Here is a 24,091-nt window from a genome sequence, read left to right on the forward strand (position 1 = left end):
GAGGCTGCCCATGTTCTTACTACCAATGTGGCTCTTTTCCTCTCAACCATGTTGAAAATAAATTCATCTCTTATGTGGATACTATCAGATGTAATATTGCACGAAGCCTGGGAACACCGAGAAAAACCTAACTTCAAAGACACCCAGTGTACCTGGGCCTGGCATTCATCACAATCTCTGAGAAGCAATTGGTCACGTTTGCGGTTTACAAGCAGACAATGTCTGGAGTGGGTCGAGACAATCAGTTCAGTGTCGTGTGCTATTTTTGCTCTTTGCCAAAGCTCCCTGTCTGTTTGTTTAGCCATCCTGGCCCTTGTTCGAGCAGCACTGCCCGTCCTGTTAATGGTTATCGGCCCAGCCATTGCTCTCATAGTCACTGTAAAGGGTTTTTTAAACTCAACACTGTCTACCATGAAGACCATCACTGGATATTCTGCACAAGTGCTTGCCATCATTTGGGACATTTCATCTTTCTGAAGAAACTCCTGAAAATGTATCCTGTACCTGAAGACCTTATGACTGTTTTACTGATGGCAACAAAAGCCATTGTTTTAAAGGAAATTACTTCTGTGAAAGTTGAATGTGTATTTTGATTTTAATTAACTTTGCTGTCATTTACTGTAAATTTACTATCTTTTCTAAATGTTTGTATAAAATTATTAAATTACACAAGCCTGTCATACCTTGATTTTTTGAGTGGTGCAACCACTCCTACAACCAGCTTGCAATGTCCTCGTACGTGTTTGTGTGTCTGTGTGTGTGTCTGTCTCGTACTTGTTTGTGTGTCTGTGTGAGCATGAGTATGTGACTTAAAAATAGCAGTAGGGGGCGCCAGAAACAGTGAGAGGGGTAGTGACTCTAATGAGAGAGAGTGAGAGAGGTAGTGACTCTAATGAGAGAGAGAGAGATAGAGAGAGAGAGAGAGAGGGGGGGGGGGGGGGGGGAATTGCACCACTCAGTTCACACGTGTGTGATTTTTTTTTAACCCTTACATTTTATCCCACAATTTTGCAACCCATTTTTTCATCCAGCGTCCATTATCTAATGTAATCCTGGGTGTGCACTTCCTCTGCCAACCTTTGGGGCAGCGGACTGACCTCATGCTTCCTTCTATGCATGAGGAGTCCAAGCTGCTTCTTTTCACCTGACAGGGGGGAGTTTCCCCGGCCGGACGTAGCGCGTGGAAGGAACACGTTAATCCGACCAGTTCCTTTCCCCTCCATCAGACGCCCCGGCTGGCCAGGGGGAGGTAGTTTAGAGACCAGGATTACTGCATGTTTTTGTGAGGGTATATGCCTCCCTACCTACCCTAGGGGACACGGGGAGAACATGCAAAAAAAGACAGGCCCTTTCACCAACCCCACCTCGGGTATGGGCACTGATGATGCGGAGGAGAGAACACGCCCCCAGTGCCCACAGCGTCCCCAGCGGGAATCAAACCCAGGACCTTCGAGCTGTGAGGCAACAGCACTACATACTGTGGCAATTCATTTGGTTCTGTTAGACAAATAATATTGACTATTCTTGTTATATTGACATGTTAAACAAAAATGATAATACGTTTAAATTGATGACATTACACTTTATTGCATCAGTTCTAATAAATAGTACCCTACTCCCCCAGCAACCCAATAGTTTCCAACAGATGTTCCTGGGATTTTAGTGCAGTTCCCTTGCCCATACTTCCAGTCAAGAGACCAATTGAATATCCTGCATACAGTTAACAGTATTTAGGTTACACAAGGTACCTGTAATAATTGTCCTACATCCTCCAGTTTTCTAACCATTCCTTTCACTTGGCTCAGAGAAAGCTCTATATCAGTGGTTCTCAAATGTTTGTTCTCAGGAGTTACAGACCTGTAAGTGTCCATTTGGAACCCCTCGAGTAGAGGTGGGCGATGACAAGATTATTTCAAACTTTTTGGCTTGATTACTATTAAAAACCATTATTTTTAATAACATACTTCAAGCTTAACGCATCAATACGATGCGTTGTGAGCTTTGTAGATTGGCCATTTTCACTACTTTTGCAAGTCATCGTAAGTATAACACAGGGTTAAGTTGTTGACTAAACATTTGAGTCTATTATTAAAAAAATATCTATTCAAATGTTTCCGTGTTGATATAGAAGAAAACATATCTATTCAAAATGCTTCTTGATTAATCGATTAACCTACATGAGCAAGGTTAAGTTGGTTATTGGTTCTAAATATTAGTTTCTAGATATTTTTGGTTAATTACCCAGCCCTACACTCGAGGAACACCGAGGATCCCTAGAGACCACTTTGAGAACCACTGCTCTATTTTGAAAATTGAACACAATGGGCTGTATTTTGCGTGTCTTAAGTACCAGGTCTTATTCCCTAACTTGAGTAAACTAAAGACCTGGAGGCGTGATCAATGCCATTTGGCTATTCTGAGTGGCCAAAGAGCATTGATCACGCCTCCAGGTCTTTAGTTTACTCAAGTTAGGGAGGCGTGATCAATGCCATTTGGCTATTCTGAGTGGCCAAAGAGCATTGATCACGCCTCCAGGTCTTTAGTTTACTCAAGTTAGGGAATAAGACCTGGTACTTAAGACACGCAAAATACAGCCCATACTATCATGAATAGACAGTGTATGCCTATTGCCTAAACCAGGGGTGGGCAACTTTGACGATGGCGAGGGCCAATATATTTCCACACTCACTCCACTCAGGGCCACATTGCATATTACTGTCGTAGCAAAAATAGCTGATCAAGCGGGTTTGGAATTGTAACAGCTGAAATCAATACTATATATCAGTATTCTGATATTAACCTGTGGGCCGCATTAAGTGAAGGTGGGGGCCGCGTGTGGCCCCCGGGCCGCCAGTTGCCCACCCCTGGCCTAAACAGACGCTAAGGCTTGATTGCAAAAGCAAGATTAGACTAAAATATAAAATGAATACAAAATAAAAAAGTCTTCCTCACAACAATTAGCAACTACTTCTGAGCAACTAAATTTCCTTGGCTTATAAACAAAAAAACAGCAAGAAAGCACTTCAGCTGAATTCTCAATTCTCACTAGCTCAAATAGCAGCTACAATGAAACGCGTTGCTGCATAATGGTACACTCCCTTAGGTCCCGGGACAGGCCACTTTTTTGCCACACAACCTAATAAGCTATGCATACATGTTTTGGTTTCCAACTGTCCAAGCCATTGCAAATGACAGTGACTTTTGGTTTGACAGGGCATATTCAGTCTCATTCACATTACAAATCAAAATACACCACCACTAACATAAAATATGAAAAATTAAATGGAAAATATAACAAAGACAACTACAAATGGTCCCAGAATTGCAATCACAGTAGTCATGGTGGCGAGGTTATGGGCTGTAACATTGCAAGTTGTACTTACAAAAGTAACTTCATTGTTTTTATTCACTGTAAACTGCAGACAACAAATTGTACAAAAGGTATCTTGAGAGCTATGAGCCAACAAAGCATGAAAGAACTGGTATAGTGGCCCACATTAAAGCAGGATAAGGATTGTAAACATCAAAAGGCATTATGCTTTATCTACAAAAAGGATAAACGTCCATATTCACCAACTGGTTAACCTACCAATTTAACAGAACTTGCTTCAAAAATAAGTCTCGTCTAATTGACCTATCCTGATGAGATCAAATTCTGAGATCTTCTACATTTAAAAAGGTGCCAAAGACAGAGGTTCGCCTGGATAGAGCACTCGCCAGGCAATAACTTTTTACACAATAGTGTATGAGCTTTAGCTTTTTTGTATGCGCAGTGTCTTTCAACCATAAAACCCTAGTAACTCAAGATTCTCTTTGTACAAGTAACTCCAGAACAAAAGCTTTTAAGCCTGTTATACAAACTTTGTAAGGTGCTTCACTTAGGGACAAGGAGAAGAGACCTATGGCTTGGAATGATTTAAGATAGCCTTTTACTTCTAAGTGGAGTAAAAGCACTATAATTGATTAGCTGCCAACGAAAACTGATCCCGACGCAGTGCAGATCATTGCACTAATGAAAGAAATTCACCAGTAACTTCAGAAAGGGCTTCAATACATCACACCCACACCTAACTCTGCAGCCTGTCAACAATCTGCTCCATGAATACAATGTCTTCATTTCAGATCTCTCTAGTTGCTGTGTGTTAATTAATCAATGAAAAAAAAAAGCAGCTTATGTCACTGGCACCCAAACCTCACCACCATGGACAGAATCATTTGTAACATCATGATATGACAACAATGTTGATGTTTCTTTTCTTTAAAATGACAGTATCAAGATGCAGTATTTCTGTTTGAATATAACATTACCAGTTGCATTAAAATAGCCATGACACAAGAAACACAAAATTGGAAATAGTCTTCTCTTGGTATCAGTTTGTGCACAGCAGCTCCAGCGTCGTCTCCCTGTGTAACAATATGAAGTGTTGTTTTGTGACAAGTGGTGCTGCTCACTCTACCGTCACAGACTTGGCCAGGTTTCTTGGACAGTCCACCTGTGTCAATGACAAAGAGAGAAGTTACAGTACAGTAAAGGACCAGACATAGAGACATATTGCAATGATGAGCCAAAGCGGTTCTCATCACACAGGATACAAAGATACTAAGCCTGGGGTATTTAAGGTGGTGGGCGCGAGCTATTGAATTGTGTGTCCACATAAATATGTATCCTTGTTTTTCAGCATAACATTTGGGGAAGGCCTCCAAAAACCTCTCCATTACTTGAAAACAACATCAACCATCAGCCTTCTTGAGATCTCTTTGAACTGCTTTGCCAGTAGCATCAACAGTGTTGTCTCTAGTCTAGGGCATGGGTTTTCAGCTGGTGGTCCATGAAGGTATTGCATGTGGTCCCTGACCATGTATCTAGTAATGTAGGAAAATTAAGATTTGTATTTTAATTTATTGTATTGACCACAAGTTGAGAAACAATGCAGTAAATGAGCTGGTGACATGTGATGATGACTCGTCAATGTTTTCAGTTTCTGGGAAGTCGGACGTCAAGAACTTCCACAGAAAAGGGAGTTAGAATCTCAAGGGAAACCGTACTATTATAGTCACCATTATAGGGAAACGTGCCCATAATCAATAGCATGTGTTTGCTCGCTCATTAAGTAAGTTACATTGAACAGCAACGTGAGTTTAATATGGAAGGTTCATTTCCCCCCCCCCCCCCCCCCCCCCACACCCATCTTCACAACACAACAGTGTCCCCAGGTTGATTCTCAGTCAGGGTGGTGGTCCCTGGTTCATAATCAGTTGAAAACCCCTACTCTAGGGGATGCCTTTGTGGTCAGTATGGACTTTCATATCAGTGATAGTACTACTCACGTCAAAACCTCTGAGCACAGCCAGATGGAAGGACAGCAGCTGTAGAGGGATGACGCTCAGGATGCCCTGGAGACAGTCCACACAGTGAGGCACTTTGATGGTGCGGCTCGAGTTCTTAATGGTTTCGTAATCGTCTTTGTCGCAGATCACAATGGGTCGCCCCTGCAAACCAAACAAGCAGCTTTAGATTTCCAATTTTCTGTCCATTGGCCTGCTCTTCTCAGAAATAATAATTGGTCAAGCCCTGAAGTATACCTGCTTTCAACTAAGACATTTACGCCTTGGAATGCAAGTCGACATCTGCTGTAGATTACTGACAGCAATGATGTCACACAGAAAGGACCCATCCCCAGTGTTTATTGAGATGAATGAAGAAGTGTGGAAGTTTGCATTGTGATACTTATTTTCAGTGATCTCCTAATGATCAGGATTGAAAATATTTTGTTATACGGAAATACCAATTATTTTGGAATACTTTGCATGGTAGCTAGCGTGTGAACATTTTTTTACACTCTCAGGGAAAGAAATAGGATTCAGGAACCGGTCCTAATCAGAAACCTGTCACAATAATGTGCAGGACATACTGCGACTCACCTGGCGAGCCACCACTTGCTGCAAGGCGTTCTGACATTTGACATAGGTGAGGTCTCTCATGATGATCATAATGACGGGCATGAGCTTGTCCACCAGAGCCAGAGGACCGTGTTTCAGCTCTCCAGCCAGGATGCCCTCTGAGTGCATGTACGTGATCTCCTTGATTTTCTACAGAGGAAGAAAATAACTTTAACCCATTCTGACCGGGCACCCATTTTGGTGTCAGCATCATGTTATGCTTTAGCTATTTAAAAATAGCAGATCTACAAGCTCATATCGCGCCACCGAGTGGCGCGATACGAGCTTGTAGGTCTGCTATTTTTTTTATTTTTATTTTTAGAATCTGATCTCAGGTCAGAATGGGTTCATCAGACCAGTGTGTGTGTCCGGCGGAAACCTCGTATGAATCTGATCTCAGGTCAGAATGGGTTAAATGCTTGATACAACACACCTGTCCAAAAGACACTTTACCTGGGTGTATACACATGGCACAAAGTGGTGTATGTGACAATGTGCGTAATTAACAGATAGCGGATAGTGCCACAGGATAGCGCAGGCTGCACGATAGGGCTCTACTAAGCGTTTTGCTCAGGGAAACACTGACACAGACTGGGTGGGCTGTGTCTGGATGCACCAGTTGTAGTGCAGGTCTGTGAGACCCGATGAAGACCTTTAATGATTTAAATGTTGTCATAGCAATTAGTAATAATAAAGTTGAACCTGGGATCTTCTAATAACAGTGTGCATGCGGACATACATTCTTCTCAATGCATGTATTTTTGTTAAACTGTTAAAATACATTTTTGGATGCATTTTGGAGAGAGGTTCCCTGTCGTTTATACTCTATCCTACAACAATGTTGCTCACTACAAGCTTATAATCGGGCTTCACTTGCTTACCAGAGCTCCTTCCAGGCAGGTGGCATAATGATAACCTCTGCCCATGATCAGAACACTCTTCTGTTGGTAGAGCTCTGTCGCCAGCTTCTGGATCTCATCATCCAAACTCAGCACCTCCTTAATCTGATCTGCAAAACCAAGCGTAGATACAGCACGGGAGAAGAAAAGGATCTTATCAGGACAAGATTGATGAGAGGTATATTTTGGCAGCAAAGGTAGAAAGAAGTAGAAAGGTGCACTCATTAGAGCACAAATCTCAGCCAGTCCTAATATAAGCCTTGTATAGTTGACTTTCTACGTACAAGCCACGGAAATAGCACAGAACACCAAAGTCTGCTTTCTTATACTTGTCCACCTTCCTCCATCCGTCTCTCAGATTTGATTTATCGTTAATTACTTGTGTCACTTGAATTATGTTTGTATGACCAGTGAATAACCAGTCAATCAAATGTTGTGATTTGACATCCACACTTGGTAAAAGGCAGGGCAAAGGTTTTTCCTTGACCTCTAGGGATGTGCTTACAAAGTTTTACACAGATCGGTGCAGTTACAACAACACAAATCAGCCTGTTATAGTGCCACCAGAGGCTCATTTGAAAATGTTCAAGTGAACATCATTCTTGGCCTAGTGGGAATGTGCATGCAAACCTTCACGGTAATCACACGCCGTGTTCATCATTTGAGACATTGAAAGCATTGAAGGCAATCTTAGCCAATCAGGAAGGAACAAGATAAATCAGAAAGACCCGTTTTGTTTAATGACCATAGAGATACCGTGTACCGATTTGCGTAATGTTTTATCAAAATCTGTAAAGATTTGGGATAGAGGTTCGACTCTGGCTTCCAGGGAGTGTGTGTGCACAGTTTCGCTGGCATCAAAGCCAACGGTCCCAGAGATTAGCTGTGCACATACAGAATGACGGACACACACTCGGACAGACAGGGTGCACTGCAAAACATAGTATTGGCCATGCCTTTCAGCCTGGCGGAGACAAAACTCTGTCAGCCATCCACTTCCAGCTGGCGTGACAAAAAGGGCACGAAAAAACTCAATGTCAAGTTGTCAACAACCCTTTATTCTGGATGCTTTTTTAACCCATTCTGACCTGAGATCAGATTCATACAAGGTTTTCCGCTGGACACACTGGTCTGATGAACCCATTCTGACCTGAGATCAGATTCTAAAAATGTCAGTCGCTCTTCGATTTAAAAAAAATAGCAGACCTACAAGCTCGTATCGCGCCACTCTGTGGCGCGATATGAGCTTGTAGATCTGCTATTTTTCAATAGCTAAAGCATAACATGATGCCGACACCAAAATGGGTGCCCGGTCAGAATGGGTTAAAGAGTCGCAATTTCAAAACAATTCTGGGATGTACAGTACAGCATCCTTGACTGATAATGTCAATGCACTGCTAGATGACAGCATCATGGCTATGCAGAGCCAGCCAGACATTCTTCAAGGACCCTCCGCCTCATCTTTAGATCATTATTTGACATGGTCTCTCCACATCAGCTTTAGACTGGCTCCAGCCCTGAATCGCTAGCCACACCCATTAAGAAAATATGTTCTGGCGATTGAATAATGAAGTGAAACGAAATGAAAATTCAGACTGAGTATCAGGCTACATCAGCTTCTTCATCCAATGGTAATGTTTGAACAACAGCAATAACAGTCTCAGGGGGGGGGGATAGCATTTTCTGCAGGTGGTGTTCTGACCCTAATCTTATGTGATTGGGATATCCCTCCCCGCTGAAACCAGTGAGCTTGCCTGCGTGTGCGGCTTGATTTACCTGGCAGCATTCTCAAGCCCTGGATGATCTCACGACGTCTTGGCTGCATGGAAATCCTGTCGTCACACATCAACAGTGCAAACATGACCATGGCCACAAACTGGCTCGTGTAGGCCTGCAGAGCAGCAAAATGGAAACACAAGGTAGAAATTATTAATGTCTATCTGATATGATGAAATTAACAGCATTTTACATATTTAACTGGTGCTCTCAACAGTGTTTGAAATGGTAAGAACTGAGACTGGAAGTATTGCTAGTTAGCTTGACCCTGGAAGTGACCAGAGAATATAGGTGTATCTACAATGACCAATAAAAAGGAGACAGGAGGAGGTCCTTTCTTTGAAAGGTGATACTGTCTATAATACATCTTCCCAGTTTCCATGCTCTACATTAAAACACTGCCTCTCACCCCCTGCCAAAGATATGGAAACCCTAAAAGAATAAACACACAGATCTCCACTGCAGCATGCACCTCAATTTGTAGAGTTTGAGCCTCTTGTTTGAGTGCTTTGATCACAAACTGTGTCTCCAGCTAATAATGTGCACCAGATGAGAGGGGGGTGGAGAGCTTGGTTTAAGCATAGGCTGCGTAAGCAGGCACTGTTAGACAGCATGGAGTGAAGCTCAGCCCATCACTCATTGTGGCACAGACACAACTAATGAACACATCTCATAAAGGTTGTCCACTGACACACCACCCCTAACATAAAACACCTGCCATTCACTGGAGTAAACTAAAGCTAGAAAACAACGGTCGCCAAATTCTGAAAATGCTAAAGACACCAACCCTTTGGAGACTTCAAACTTTTTGTCGTCTCCCGTCTCTTTTTCTGTCCCTTTATATCTCGCTTGGCCTTGCTTCTTGAATGCCGATTTAATCTCCCTAATGGGTACAGAACGCCTCCAAACCATTTCACAGGACCCTCTGGGCTCAGCAATGCCAGCATCTTGGGCCAAGGGTATGGTCATAAAACCTTTATACAGCTATTTTGCCTGACCCCCCCCCCCCCTAACCACAGCCCTTTCAAAAACTGACATTCAACAAAGTCAACTCAGTTGTGGATGCAAATCTAACCCGCATAGTAAACTGTGTTGCTATTCAATGGTTGTGTGACTTCATCTGTATAGTGCAAGATGAAGTGTATGTCATGCAGAACATGCCAGCTGTTTACACACTGATGACAGTGTCTCTAAGAGGCCTTAAAGGGATTTCACACACACACACACACACACACACACACACACACACACACACACACACACACACACACACACACACACACACACACACACACACACACACTTTGTTTTCACAATGCATTTGTAGAATCTTTCTGGGCACTGCCATTGTATCTGAGAAGATGGCATTCAATTACATTTGAATGGAAAACCATCATGTTGCATTTTCTTCCTCTTAAAAGGAAAGATAGGGAAGAATTTATCAGAAATGCTATAATTAACACTAAGGACAGTCAGCAAGAGTATGCAAAAGGACTATGTGGAGTTTAGTACTTGGGCGAATCCTCTCCTCTCTTGTGATGTGATGAGCTAAGGCTGAGCAATGCCGGGCTGAGATGGGTGTGGGTGTGTGGCCCAGTCAGCCAAGCAGTAAATGATGGCGTCTCCGAGGCGTGCTCTGCTCTCCAGCCTCGTAGCTCTGGGGCTTTGGAGCAGTGCAAGACTTGCCGAGCCAAGCCCAAGAGTTGGGCCAAGGAGGGACTTGCTGCTTTTCTCTCTGCTCACTAGCTAGGATTGGGGCTACGCTGCCTCAGGTCTTAGCACTCTGCCCTTCTGGCAACGTTGCAGGCTCAGAGTGGGGGAAGAGAGAGAAACCCATTGGATCCCAAATTTACACGGGTACAAATGAGAATATCAGCACTCTCCACCGCTCATTAGATCGATGTGTCCATTAATTTCAAACTCAATATTGAGTTGGGAGTATAACCATGGCCAATGTGGGATATCTGCACTGTCGTCTGTCAATAACTACCAGGCCATTATGTAGGCCAGGGCAATGCAAAACCTTCCCTGGATGAATACGTCTGCAGCAGCTAAATGAAAATGATACTGTACCGCTAGAATTATATCAGACACCTACACCACCAATTGAATAAGACCAGCTGGGTCGCCTAGGAGTGGAGTAGAAGGAATTCCCCCTGCCCTTAAGCCTAGCCCTTCAGAGAGGACAGCTATTCCCTTCTGGATGGAGATATTTTCCAGATATTCCAACCTGCTGGAATTTCTTCCCACCATAGGAGCTATATAGAAACAAACGATGGTGAAGAGAAAGTGTATTTTTTATTGGCCACTGAGAATCTATGAGACAATCTGTGAAGAATGGGGACAATGGTAAAGACATCAGGATAGGGTTTTTTTCTTATTATTTATCCAGAGAAATCTGACTGGACCCAGGTGCTCTTCTACTGCAACGTCCTGTTTGGCACTGCATGCATTCAATGCATTAGTTTATGCCTTGAAGTTCACTAACAAACTCTCAGACACAAAAGCTAAATTCCAATACCCAAAATCTCGGCCACTCGTGCTGAAAGAATATAAATTCAAAGATTTGTGCTACACGATGCTTTCACGATGCTTCACTGCCGCTCATTGACTCCAATGTTACGGAGCTTGTTGTCCTTCCTGGTTAAACAGGAAGGTGGGGGCTTCCAGAAGTGGAACGACTCATCACAACAACTCACACTCGCTCACTCCAGCATGGTGGTGTTACGGTGAAATTGGTGACCTGCTGAAATATGTGACGATGATGTAGACAATCATAGACATATTCTATTTATTTTTTTTATCCCACGATTTTGTAACCGATTTTTCACCCCCGTGTCAATCATCTAATGTGATCCTGGGCTCTACACACCTTCCACCAACCTAGTCCCCATATATGGGGGACAAGGGGAGAGCAACGGACTTGAACTCATGCTTCCTTCATGCCTTGAGTGTCCAAGTTGCTCCTTTACACCTGACAGGGGGGAGTTTCCCCCTGTCATAGACATATAAAGGTAGACGCCTCTTCCGGCTCTGGAGCGTCTGTATCTTAACGGCAGGCAACATGGAGGCAACGGGAGGCAATGGTGATGCGTGATTGGATTGCATTGGCAAGCTTTCCCGAGATTCCTTGCGAACCATAGCGGAAGCAAAGCGGAAGAACGGAAGGGGACATTCGGTAGGTTAACCCATTCTGACCTGAGATCAGATTCATACGAGGTTTCCGCCGGACACACACTGGTCTGATGAACCCATTCTGACCTGAGATCAGATTCTAGAAATGTCAGTTGCTCTTCGATTTTTCAAAAATAGCAGACCTACAAGCTCGTATCGCGCCACTCGGTGGCGCGATATGAGCTTGTAGATCTGCTATTTTTCAATAGCTAAAGCATAACATGATGCTGACACCAAAATGGGTGCCCGTTCAGAATGGGCTAATCAGAGGCGTGACTCCCTCTTTCCCAGCAGCACTTGCCTTCCAAGATTCCGCTTGACTTCCTCCTCCCGTTGGAGACAGGTCTCTCCAACGAAAGTGCAGCGACCAATTTATTTATTAGCAGAGGTCAATGTAACGGTATTCAGGCAACGTATTTAAAGACCTCCATGTAAGTTATGTTTATTTCAGCAGGTCAGCAATTTCACTGCAATACCCACATGCTGGAGTGAACGAGTGTAAGTGAGCGAGTGGCCGAAGTTTTGGGTATTGGAATTTAGCTTAAGCAACTACAGTGTGTTAAGCCAAATTCCAATACCCCAAATCTCGCTTAATCGCTCACTCACACTCGATCACTCCAGCATGTCGATGTTATGGTGAAATTGGTGACCTGCCGATATTTGTGACGATCTTGTGGACTTCACACAACTTACATGGAGGTCTTTAAATACGTGGCCTGAATACCGCTAGGTTGAACTCTGCTAATAAACAAACTGCGTCAATGTTTACATTCGGACAATGACGTTATGTGATTGTCTACCCGATTGTCACATATTTCAGCAGGTCACCAATTTCACCGTAACACCACCATGCTGGAGTGACCGAGTGTGAGGGAGCGAGTGGCCGAGATTTTGGGTATTGGAATTTGGCCTTCGTGTTTTTCACTGACCTTTTCTTCAGAGGGCAGTATTGTATTGGTATTATATATATATATATAATATATATATATATATATATATATGTATAGGGTAGTATTGGGTACCAAAATTCCGTTCGAAGTAGGAACTGAATAACACATGGTGGGTATCCATACAAATAATTACATTTCAGTTCTGCATATCGGTTCCTAGACGCAGTCACACGCACATACAACCAGTGTCCAGGGTTCAATTCCTGGCCTGAGACCTACATAACACTACATTTGCACACTTATTTTCCTCTCACTTTGTGTGGTGTCCCAACTAAGCAGAAGAGCAATAAATGTAATCTTCAAAGAAATGACAGTCGGGACTCGGGGGCTCACCTTGGTGCTAGCCACGCCAATCTCAGGCCCAGCATTGATGTGGACCCCACAGTCCGTTTCTCTGGAGATGGAGCTGCCTACTGTGTTGGTTACACCCACGGTCAGAGCCCCTCTCTCCTTACAGTATCGCAGGGCCATGAGGCTGTCTGCTGTCTCTCCTGGGGGCAGGGACAGGAAGGTTACGTAATATGCTAAGTAATGTACTTTATAATTATGATTTATTTGCCCGACAATATTTTTGCAATACAGAGCCATCAGCTAAGAGACAGCTCAACATGAAAGTAACACGTGGTATGTCTCAGAGATTGTGAACGCCCCATTTGTTTTTATGTTGGGTGTGCACAATTTCTGAGAGTGGAGCGTACCAAAGCTATAAGACAATTGATGAACTCTCCTTCACATAAATATTAACATGAATAATGGGGTACAAGAAATGTTGTATTCCGTTGATAATTTGTTTTTTCTGGCAGCTGAATGTGAGGTTCAATAACTTTAAATGGAAAATGATGGACAAAAGTGGAATGCACATAAGGTCCAGGTGGCACTGAACTCCCCACCTGATTGGCTGATAAAGAAGCAGACATCGTCTCGGAACACGGGAGTGTTCCTGTCCAGGAAGTCACTGGCCAGCTCCACCATGACAGGCAGCTCAGTTAGCTCTTCCAGAACCTGGCGGGTCTGGTAAAGAACAGAACAGTGTTGCTCACCATCATTATCTGAAACAAGCCAGCCACAGCTAGGGGACACAAACCTCACACCCGTGTCCACATACAATTAGGACAGTGGTTTATGAAAAAGGATCTGATATAGCAAGTAAAAAATATATACTTTTTGTATAGTTGCATATATATGGTACAGAGACTACAGACAGACTTTTCTCATGGCACACATTTGGGAACCAATCGATGTCCAACTCGTTTTTGTGCATTGCAGTTCAAATTCGAATTAATCTAGGTGACTACACAAGTGTTCCATGTAAAAAACAAAAATACCCAACGCAACAGTATCCATCAGCATCTATACTAATCGTTCATAATATCAGAGCACACTAGTATGATGTCAACAGCAGAGCAGTCTAAAATCTAAGCAGAATCTCAGAGCGTATTTACAAACACTGTGACAGTGTGACACTGATGGTTTTAAGTTTGCCATGCCTTGGTGTATCATGTTGTAGATAGCCAGGGGGGGTATGCACAACAGGTGTGTAGTCATACCCCGCTCCAATTAGTCTTAAATCTTAAATCTGCCATTCAAATGTACAATATTATTGTGATGGATGATTCCATTTGTACACACCTAGTTACAACATTTTCTGCTCATCTTTGCACATTAGAAAAAACATGGGTGTTGCAGTAGAAGCGATACCACCATTACTGTTATTTTTCAACTCACCGCCACCCCTGCATGGTAGCTGGTTCCACAAGCAATAAGAATTAGCCTTCGACACCTCTGGATCTCTTTGATGTGGTCCTTCAGTCCACCCAATATCACTGAGAAGGCAAACCGTACAGTCAATCCATCATTCCCAACCATTTCTCACCTAGTTCCAGGGAGCATTTAAGAACACATGACATGACTCAGTCAAGAAAGAATGTTTTGCCACAATAACTGCCAAGAGTTTTTTGCCTTTGTATACATTACAAATGTATATAATGTGCACTCATACTGCGAGTTCCATCTTGGCTTTCAAGGTTTAAACAAAAATGTATCATGTTAATGTTGAGTTATTATGCTACACATGATATATATGTTTATACTTTTTGGGAGTAAAATTCAACAGATTACTGTGGTGTGTTTTTTGGAGAAAGAAAAAGCATTGAAACTGTTGGCACTTAGCTGGAGGCATTAGAATCTTGGCGATTGTAGTGTTATGAATGTGTAAATGTTGGAGGTGGAAAATGGGACAGGGTGGAACATTGTGCCGTTACAAGCTGCGTTATTCCTTTACTGCTCCACTGTGGAAAACTGAGCAGAAACCTTGCTGACCTGTGTTGTCATCAAAGTTGACCCTTCCTCTCATGGTGTTGACCACAGACTCCGGCTGCTCAAAGATCTCCTTCTGCATGAACGAGCTGTAGTTGCCTGTTGTGGTATGAACAGGAAAACAATTTAGAATGATGTCCAAAGCTAATAAATGTAAACGCATCAAGGGAGCACAGTGATGCAAAATTCATAAAGTGTAAACCCACATGGGGCACTCTGAAAAAGTAGATATTGCCAAAGCTGATGCACATTAAAATCCTGTTGATAATAAGGTTCGGAAAATAAACTTTTTAAACAATGTTTTGGTGATAAGTCAACTCTCATGAATGCACTAAGTAAGTAGACAAGAGCAATGCTGTTTTTGGCAGTACTTCTTCAACTAGTGCTCTAGCACAAGCCATTTCTTGAATTAAAACAAAACAAAACGGTGCAAGTGTTCTTTCTTTTTTTAAATAACAATGAGATGTGCAAGTATTTTCCAGCCTGCTTCTGACAGAAATTTGGGTCATGCGAATTAGGTTATTCAGCAGAATGGCTCCAGGAATTGAAACCGTGGAGTTAGTGAGAGAGAGAAAAAATAAAAGCTATTTAATGACAGGACCACAAAGGAATGTCTTTAGTCCTTCCAACAGCAGTGTATCTCTGCCCTCTGCTGGAGGACTGGGGACCTAGAAAATGCTCCCTCACGGGGCACTTAAATAAAATCTATGAAATAAGGTCATGGTATCAACTCAGCAGGTCGACTGAATGTTCCAGCAAGTTACATTTTAAGACCATTCAATACAAAGTAGAATTAATATAATGAAATAAATATAACATCTAATGTACCAGTAGAAATAAACATGACACAAAAGACAGAATGCAAATATGTGTGACCATGTTGATTTCAAATTAATTCAAATGAGGGAATAAGTGCATCAATAAAATAAAGATTATGTTTTTATAGAATTTGTCTATCTCTAACTCTGTATATTTTGTCCCCAATCACATCACAGTTCAGCTCACACTGCCATGTGCATACTGCGTACAGTAAACCACACCACTCAGCTCACCCTGCTATTCTAAACACAGTTCAGCTCACACTGCCATGTGCATACATGCGTACAGTAAACCACACCACTCAGCTCACCCTGCTATTCTAAACACAGCTCAGCCCTCCAGTGTTGTAGTCAGGGCAGTAAGCTTTGGTCCATCACGGCACTTATTTTTTCAGTCACATCGCGAACCCACAGGCAGCGAGATTTTCCCACTCGTTTGCTTTGTCACAAACACACGCAGCGCCATGTTCAAGTTTGCCGTCTTCATGGTGTGTCTCGTCAAGCTTCTTCATCACTAAGCAAGTGTTAATTGCGGTCCGTCTTCGTCCTTTCTTCTTCTTTTCCTCACTAGACTAGGTTTGCTTTACCATAAAATAGACTTTGATAACTACTAGGGTTCAGGGAGGACAGCAGAAGCGTGCCTCTCACACTGACGTCACCACCGGATGTCCCAGTGTGTGCACAAGTGTGAAGCTAACTTTGTTCACAGACTGGTACACTTTATCCATAGCTCAATATTGCACAGGGAAGCTATGTCGTTAGTAGACACTGTGTCTTGTTTTTCGAAAGACAGAGTTTTTATATTTTTTAGACTTTTTAAGACATAAAATAATGTAACCGTGATTATGATATTTTCCAGACATGCATACACCCAGCTCAGGTACAGAGAGGGCAAGGGGAGGGTACTGTCCTGCAGCAGGGGCATTTAAAGTATCTCAGTTGGTCCCTTTGATGCTGTAGTCTCCCTGGGGCAGTGAGTGAACCAGTCAGGATGATAACTACCTGGCAGTGAGTGATGACAACAGACTCCATGTCTGGAGGCTGTGAGCCACGTAAGTAATATAGCAATTAGAAATTCTTTCTGCCTTACCATCTGCATAATAATAGGTTTCTGTGCATAATAACAGGAAAGGACACATTATGGCGAAGGGTCACGAAATAAGAGGAGGAAGACATATATAAACAATTAATTTTGTGTAGGTGTCTATCCCATTCCTGACAAAGCTACTGGTTGTGGTACAGGCAGGAGATAGAGTTGGAGAACTGAATTCTGTGGTCTGGCTTACCCTTCATGATTTGCTGCAACTCCATCTGCAGGGTCTGGATGGCGCGTGCCGGGTGGTCTCCAGCAGTGCGTTTTATCCGGTGGATGGACAGTCGCCCGTCTGTCACAGCAGCAACATCATCGTCCTCCAGAAATATCACCCGGTTGGTGTGCTCTATCACGGCGCTACCACCACACAGCAGGAGAAAGACATTTTATACAAATCGAAAATATTTTTGTAATACGATATTAGTCTAGACTAAACTCGCAACCCAAAAGTACCGGTAAGCAAACTGAACAACTATTGGTACTTTTCCATTGCAAGGTAGGTACCATCTCAACCTCGACTCTACTTGCTTTTGCTTTACTCCATTTTCCACTGCAGATAGGACCTCTCAATCTAGCTGGTCGTGGTCAGTGTGCTATACCAGGGGTTCTCAACCCGTGGGTCGCAACCCCTCGGGGGTCGCCAAATTATTTTGGGGGGGTCCCCAAATTATTATTTTTTTAAAAGGCAAATTGCAACTGAATGGCTGGAAAAAGGAAATGAAGAGTTTACATATAGTACACATAGTACATGCATACACCTTTCCTAATGTATATCTGGTTTCAGTATTTATTAATGGTGTATTGTCTCTATTATTAAGGTTATTGTAGCAGTCAATTTATATTGGGGGTCGGGAGGGGGTCCAGAGACATTGCCAAAGCATTTCCGGGGGTCCCCGGCCAAAAACGTTGAGAACCCCTGTGCTATACAATGCTCAAGTTGAGATCTCCATTTAGCGTGTGTAGTCCAACAAAAACAGTTTCTGATTACGTTTTAGCCGAGAATGTAGAATTATTTAACATTTACAATAGCTAGTTTAAAAGTTTGTTAACAATATTCAGTAGCTTGCATGCATATAAGGGAGTTTGTCATGATCATTCTCTCTGACCAATCTCATGGAGTGTTTTCATGTCACCTTTTTGTATCGTCTCAACTCACTTGGAACCTCGAGGTAATATAATACCAAAAAGAAAATAACTAGGAAATACTTTTGTAAAAAAGGCAGAGTCGAGTTTAGAGGGTGTCATGCATGGGAAAAGCACCATATGAGAGCCGGTGGAAAGGGAGGGGGGTAGGTGCTTACCTCGCATCAGAGGCAAAATAGTACTCTACAGACTTCTCATCCTCAGGGAACAGACAGGTGTCCTGGTCCCTGGGCAGAGTAGTGCAGCCCTTCTTGTCTTTACCAGCTAGAGGGGAAGACCAAAAGATAACACTTCATCTCAGTAATATTAATAACACAGACGACTTAGGAAACTACGTAAAGTCAAACTTACTGGAGCGGTACAGGATAGGTATGTGATCCGTGGACAGCTTGTGATCACTTTTCACTCCAATCAGCAGAGGACCTCCCCTCCTAGATTAAATTAGACAAAAATGACATATGATATAGGATAATTACATGTAACCTACATCTACACAGTACACACTTCACTACAGAGTGCTACAGGGATTGTGCATTTTTGTAGACCAAGCCTAAAGTTACCTCTCTGGATATTTCTAAAAAGATATTTGCATTACATCTTATAACTCAATATATAAGCTCAACTACATGATCTGATCTCCACGAAACATATATTTTCAGATTTTTGAACCACACACACACAATTAAAGCACATAGAAACATCAAAATGCACAAATAAATCTCTCTTAGACTTATGGTAACCATAAACCCCTTTTTTTAACTGGTAAAATTCCATTCGAGATCTGCTAGGGAAAACATTACAAACTCAGTTCCAGGTTGTAGTACACTATTACAGTTCTGTAATAAGGAAATAATTAGAACTAGATAGAATAGTAGAAATGATTAGAACACAAATATCATGAAACAGCCAGTAGTAGAAGACGGGTACCTGCTGCCAACTGCCTGTCCAGGGTAATGGACACTCTTAAAGACCAGGGCAAAAGCTCCCTCCTACGAGATAAGGCACAAAGACATGATTAGAGAGAGCCTCGTTTACTCACCACTTCAGCAGTTGTGCTGTGCATGGGAAAGTTCTTACCAGTTGCTGGGTCACCCTCTCCACCAGAGTAGCAAAACTCATGTCACTCTCCCGGTTGTCATACAAGTACTTCATCAGCTTGGCAATGGTCTCTGTATCGGTCTCAGACTCAAACTCATAACCTTTGCTCTCCTGTAGAAAATCAAGGAGCCATTAAGAGGCCTGTCTCACTCTCTCTCTCTCTCTTAGAGACTTCCAAATTAATTATACAATTAAAATAGCTCACCAGGAATTTCCTAAGGTCTTTGTAGTTTGTGATAATTCCATTGTGGATAACAATGAATTCTGTGAAGAAAAAGATCAACAAAGAGTTAATGAGACCATGATTAAAAGGCTGTCCAAAGAAACAAACAACTGGTGCCCTGCCCTCTAATGTGTAGTAAGCCAATGCCCAGCTAATGTAAAACTCACCTCCATCTAACAGGATGCATCAGCCTGTTAAATGGAGGTGACAGAAACAGTGTAAATGTTTGAGCACACTTTATTTGGAGTAAGCGTCAAATAAAGTCAGGAAAAAAACAATCTAACCATTGAATGTGTACCGTGAAATTACACATTATAGATATTCTTCTGGTGTCCTTCTTTGGGACAGATACCGAATACTGATCTTAATAATAACTATGAATTCTTAAACCTGATGATGTATGTATAATGTTGGTTAAGAGCATGACTAACCATTGTTCTTGTCAGACCTCTGTGGGTGGCTGTTGACAGGGCTAGGCACACCATGGGTAGCCCAGCGGGTGTGAGCAATGCCCACATGGACATCAAACTCCACATCCAGGTCCATGTCCTGCTGTTCTGTTTGTTGCACACAAACACAACACCCACATTTATTCTACTAGGAATCATTATGTTCAGTGCTTTGTGCACCGTCTACAATGTAGGCTGAAATACCCAGAGGCTCACACTCAGCACTTCACACAAATGCGAAGGAGAGTCAGACATTCATGCAGACTCCTGGAATGTATAGCTTAGTCATACTGGGATGTCACATGCTGTGAGATTAGGATTTGAGACATCAAAGACACTTACTATGTATCTCCTCATCGAGAGCTTTTACTTTGCCACGCTGTTTGATCAGTTGGATAGGCCTGGAATTTGACTCCCATTCCTTGCCATTACCGCCATCAATTCCAACACCTGAAAAAGCAAGGATAACTCTTAAAGAGTCTCAGAGATGCTTGAAACCATACAATTATTATGAGTCTCTGAGATGTTTAAAGTAAACACGTCAACCCGAAAACAGGCAACAGCAGAACTTTTGCATGGCCTCTAAGTTGAGCACAATCTAACAGTGAACATGGGGCATTATTCTGTTTAAGTAGCCCTAAAATCAAAGAGGCAAAGAGGAAGTCAATATATTGCAAATGTGTGATAAATGAGAAGCAAAACACAGTTTCCTGGCATTATCAAATACAATGTGAACATCACATTGTGAAGCAGGGTTTTCCATGATGGAAAAGAAAGCTGATAAACATGCCAGTGGTAACAATGCTGTTGATGTAATGTTTTTCTATCTGTCTCACCAGCAGAGTCATAACCCCGGTACTCCAGACGCTGCAGACCTTTGAGCAAGATTTCAAGGATCTCACGCCGAGTCCTTGGCACATGGTAGTTCAGATAGGCAAATATTCCTGTGAAGGGAAACATACAAACTTGGGTCCTGATTCTTCAAAAACGAAATGCGCCAGAGTGTAACGGTGGCGGAAACAGATATCGTATTTATCCGTCCGATCAAGCTACGTTGAGATGACGTGTTATTCAGAGAGTGGTGTGTACCACAGGTTCACAGGCGTATCGCAGGTGTATGTCATACTGAATGCAGCGGGTGCAAAGTGAGCGGAAAAGCACCCGACAACCTCATCTGCATTGATTCACGCCCCATATCGTACCATAAAACTACCTCGTAGGCCTGGGATCCTCTTGTCTGAAGAAATTATAATCCAGTGAGTTTATCCAGTGAGTTAAACTATTCTGTGTGTGGCATCCATGCATGTGATCAATATCAATATACATTATTATAAAGTCTGTCCGTCATGTTTGTGAACAAGCGCGAGTGGAGGTGAGCTGGCTTAAAACTATGATATGACTGGCTGACTTTCAAACACGCTGATGCCATTCATTAGGCTAATGTGGTCTTCTATTTTTTTATATAGGGCTATATAGCCCTATTCATTTTCCAATGTGAATCGGATCGGCAGCACGCTGCTGTCTGCAAGCATCTCCCGATCATTATTGTAAATGAAAACTGCTTCACAATTAACTAGGTTAATTAAAACACAACATTTTAAAATATATACTGTAAATTATATACTAAAATGAAGTCAGCTGGCTAGTGCATCAAGCAGCACATAATTGCAATATCCAAGGTTGGATTCCAGCTTAGACCTGCATTGTACTGTATGTCCTTCCCTCACTCTCTGCCCTTACTCTCCTGTATCTCTACTATCTTTGCTAAATATAGTAACAAAACAAAAACAAAAAAAGCTAAGAGATCAAATTACACCTGTGACACCAAACTCTTTTATTCTATCTACAATACTAGAGTAGTTAAGGATGAGGATGAACAAGAAAAGCCAGTTTTACAATGAGGAACAACTGAGCATGCTTTTATTATACTCTGGCAGTAAAACCTGATTGAACAATGGAGATGGCCTATGCTATGGGATGGGTGTTTGGTATGCTATCTCTTGCTGGGAGTGAATGGTATATGTCAAACTGCAAATGATAAGCATGGGAGCCTGGGAAGCAGATTCCACACATGGTCAATCCGTGTCACTGTTTTGGTTTGTTCTTCTGACCAAGAAACTATATATTGTAACATTTACATTATAACATGTATTTGGGAAATGTGTAGAATTGGCAACTTGGCAAACATTTTTATTTAGTAGATTTCAAATTACAGGGTTGGGTTAATGTATGTAAATATTGGGGACGGGGCCACATGTTCAGACCACATGTCAAGACTTTGGATACATTTGAAATAAATGTGTCTGTGTTCAAGCCCCAAAGAACCATTAATGTTGAATTTAACAGAGCATCCTTTGAGAGCAGTCAAGACTGAAGGGAGGGAGGGGGCAGCAGAAGGTAGCTAAGGGCAAACTGCCTAGGAGTATGTGACTGGGCGTGGGTGCAAAGTTTGCGCTGCAAACACAAAGCCCATCTTTGTTTATGAAAACAGAGGGAAATCTGAAATCCTCCAAGCCAACCCATGTTAAATTAAAGCTGGTCAGGATGTCTCCGGCAGCCCAATGCCTTGCATTTACCCTGTTACACAAACATTACAGAGTGAGAGTGATGGAAGACAGGGTAGCTGTTATCACCTGTGAGTATAGTAACAATGAGTGTGATTGAGAAAGACTGCGAGACAGAAAAAGTGCCACAGGCAATCCTTGAACTGATGTATCATTGCGGGGTGCTATGCCTATGTACAGACTATACACGGGTGCAGTGTCAAATCTCTCATATTTCATATTCCAGGTCCGAGACTGTCATCAGAGAGGTAACAGGTACGCTCGCCCCTTTTCCATCTCGCCCCACTACTCATAATTCATGTTTGTGATTATTTAAAAGGTATTATCATATTAATTTATCATTGTTAAGTTCACTCTGTATATCCACAGGCATAATATAGCATGATGATGCCATTACAAAACATGGGCTACATGAAAGAAATGTGATTAATAAATTAACTGCTAGAAGGTCCTAAATTAACTTAATTAAGCAGTCACCGTCTCTGTGACATATTGTTCTTTCTAAATTTTACAGAGTATAGAGATCGACGACTATGCAATCAAATAAATCTGTATACAAGATAATTTCAGATTTCAGAGAGGGAGGGAAATACTAAATTAACTGTACTTTTTTTTTTAATCGCGGGGACGAGTTGGTAAAGGGGCGAGCAGTCTCGTATTCATCAGAGATGTATGTTTGATTCAGAGACACGTCAGATCTCTGACAGTCTTAATCCAAAAATAAGTTGCTGTCTGTGCTAGTAATAACAAGAGTATGACACAGAGAGAAGGGACTTCAAGGGAGAGATGTATAGAGAGATGGGCTAGTCCCTTTCGGAACCCTTTTTGTATTTTGGTTTTGGATGACGGTATCCCAAATGCAGGGGTTATAAGAGAGATGGGCGTGATGTGCACACTGCACAGGCTAACGTTAACGGAGGCAAACGTCATCACTACGGTTTAACCAACGTTCTGTGTCCCACATCAACAACAAATTATACATAGCAGCCTCATGTAGCTACCACTACTACCAGATATGCAATATATCCTTTGGGAAATTAAAAGCTTTGGCTGGCTAAAGTTAGCCACCCTAGATTATTTAAACGATTCAAGCACTGGGAAGTATGTGAGTTATTTGGGCAACAGATGCGACAGGCGACAGCTATGCTCTATGTTGAGCGACGTTATGACCCCGTATATTACCTAGTATAATGCACATTTTGCTGTAATGCAGATTTTATTCAGTACTCACCACACATGTCTGCAATGTCGATGCCAAAAGCTGCTGTTCAGTCAGTTCCGCATCTGGTAACCCAATATCAAGTATGACCCGCCTCCCTATAGTGTCATTGGATCAGAGTCAAGTGCTAATTTCCATACGTTCGTTCGATTGGTTCAAGCTCTCTGACACTCAACTTAAACCTACGGACGCAGGCTCTCCTGACGTGGCAGCCAGGATGCAGATCCGTCCCGTGCCCCAGAAGGGCAGGCGGTGAGATGGCACCATTACATTGCAAACGCATCATCCACATGATCCATTCCACACACATTGTGACTTGAACTAAACATATCAACGAAATGAACGAATAGGAAACTATATTATTTATATTCCTACTACTGCCAAATATATGCGAATTTGGGGTTGTGCTAGCTTTATTACAGCAGGATC

General features: G+C 42.4%; 1 protein-coding gene across 1 annotated transcript; it reads right to left on the reverse strand.

Moving 5' to 3' along the window:
• Positions 1-2,643: 2,643 nt before the first annotated feature.
• LOC310872133 (glutamine--fructose-6-phosphate aminotransferase [isomerizing] 1) lies at positions 2,644-23,747 on the reverse strand. The gene is made up of 19 exons (XM_083783846.1): positions 23,675-23,747; positions 20,716-20,823; positions 20,222-20,329; positions 19,862-19,987; positions 19,413-19,471; positions 19,187-19,318; positions 19,037-19,098; positions 18,461-18,540; positions 18,268-18,373; positions 17,160-17,323; positions 15,059-15,154; positions 14,465-14,562; positions 13,630-13,750; positions 13,073-13,230; positions 8,616-8,730; positions 6,822-6,949; positions 5,923-6,090; positions 5,329-5,490; positions 2,644-4,493 (listed from the first exon to the last, which is right to left on the reverse strand). Exons 1-19 carry the CDS (start codon positions 23,679-23,681, stop codon positions 4,449-4,451), a joined length of 2,043 nt encoding a protein of 680 aa, XP_083639972.1. The 5' UTR covers positions 23,682-23,747; the 3' UTR covers positions 2,644-4,448.
• Between the last annotated feature and the right edge of the window lie 344 nt (positions 23,748-24,091).

Source organism: Protomyctophum parallelum, assembly GCF_964188405.1.
Source record: "Protomyctophum parallelum genome assembly, chromosome: 15".
NCBI classification, from domain to species: domain Eukaryota; kingdom Metazoa; phylum Chordata; class Actinopteri; order Myctophiformes; family Myctophidae; genus Protomyctophum; species Protomyctophum parallelum.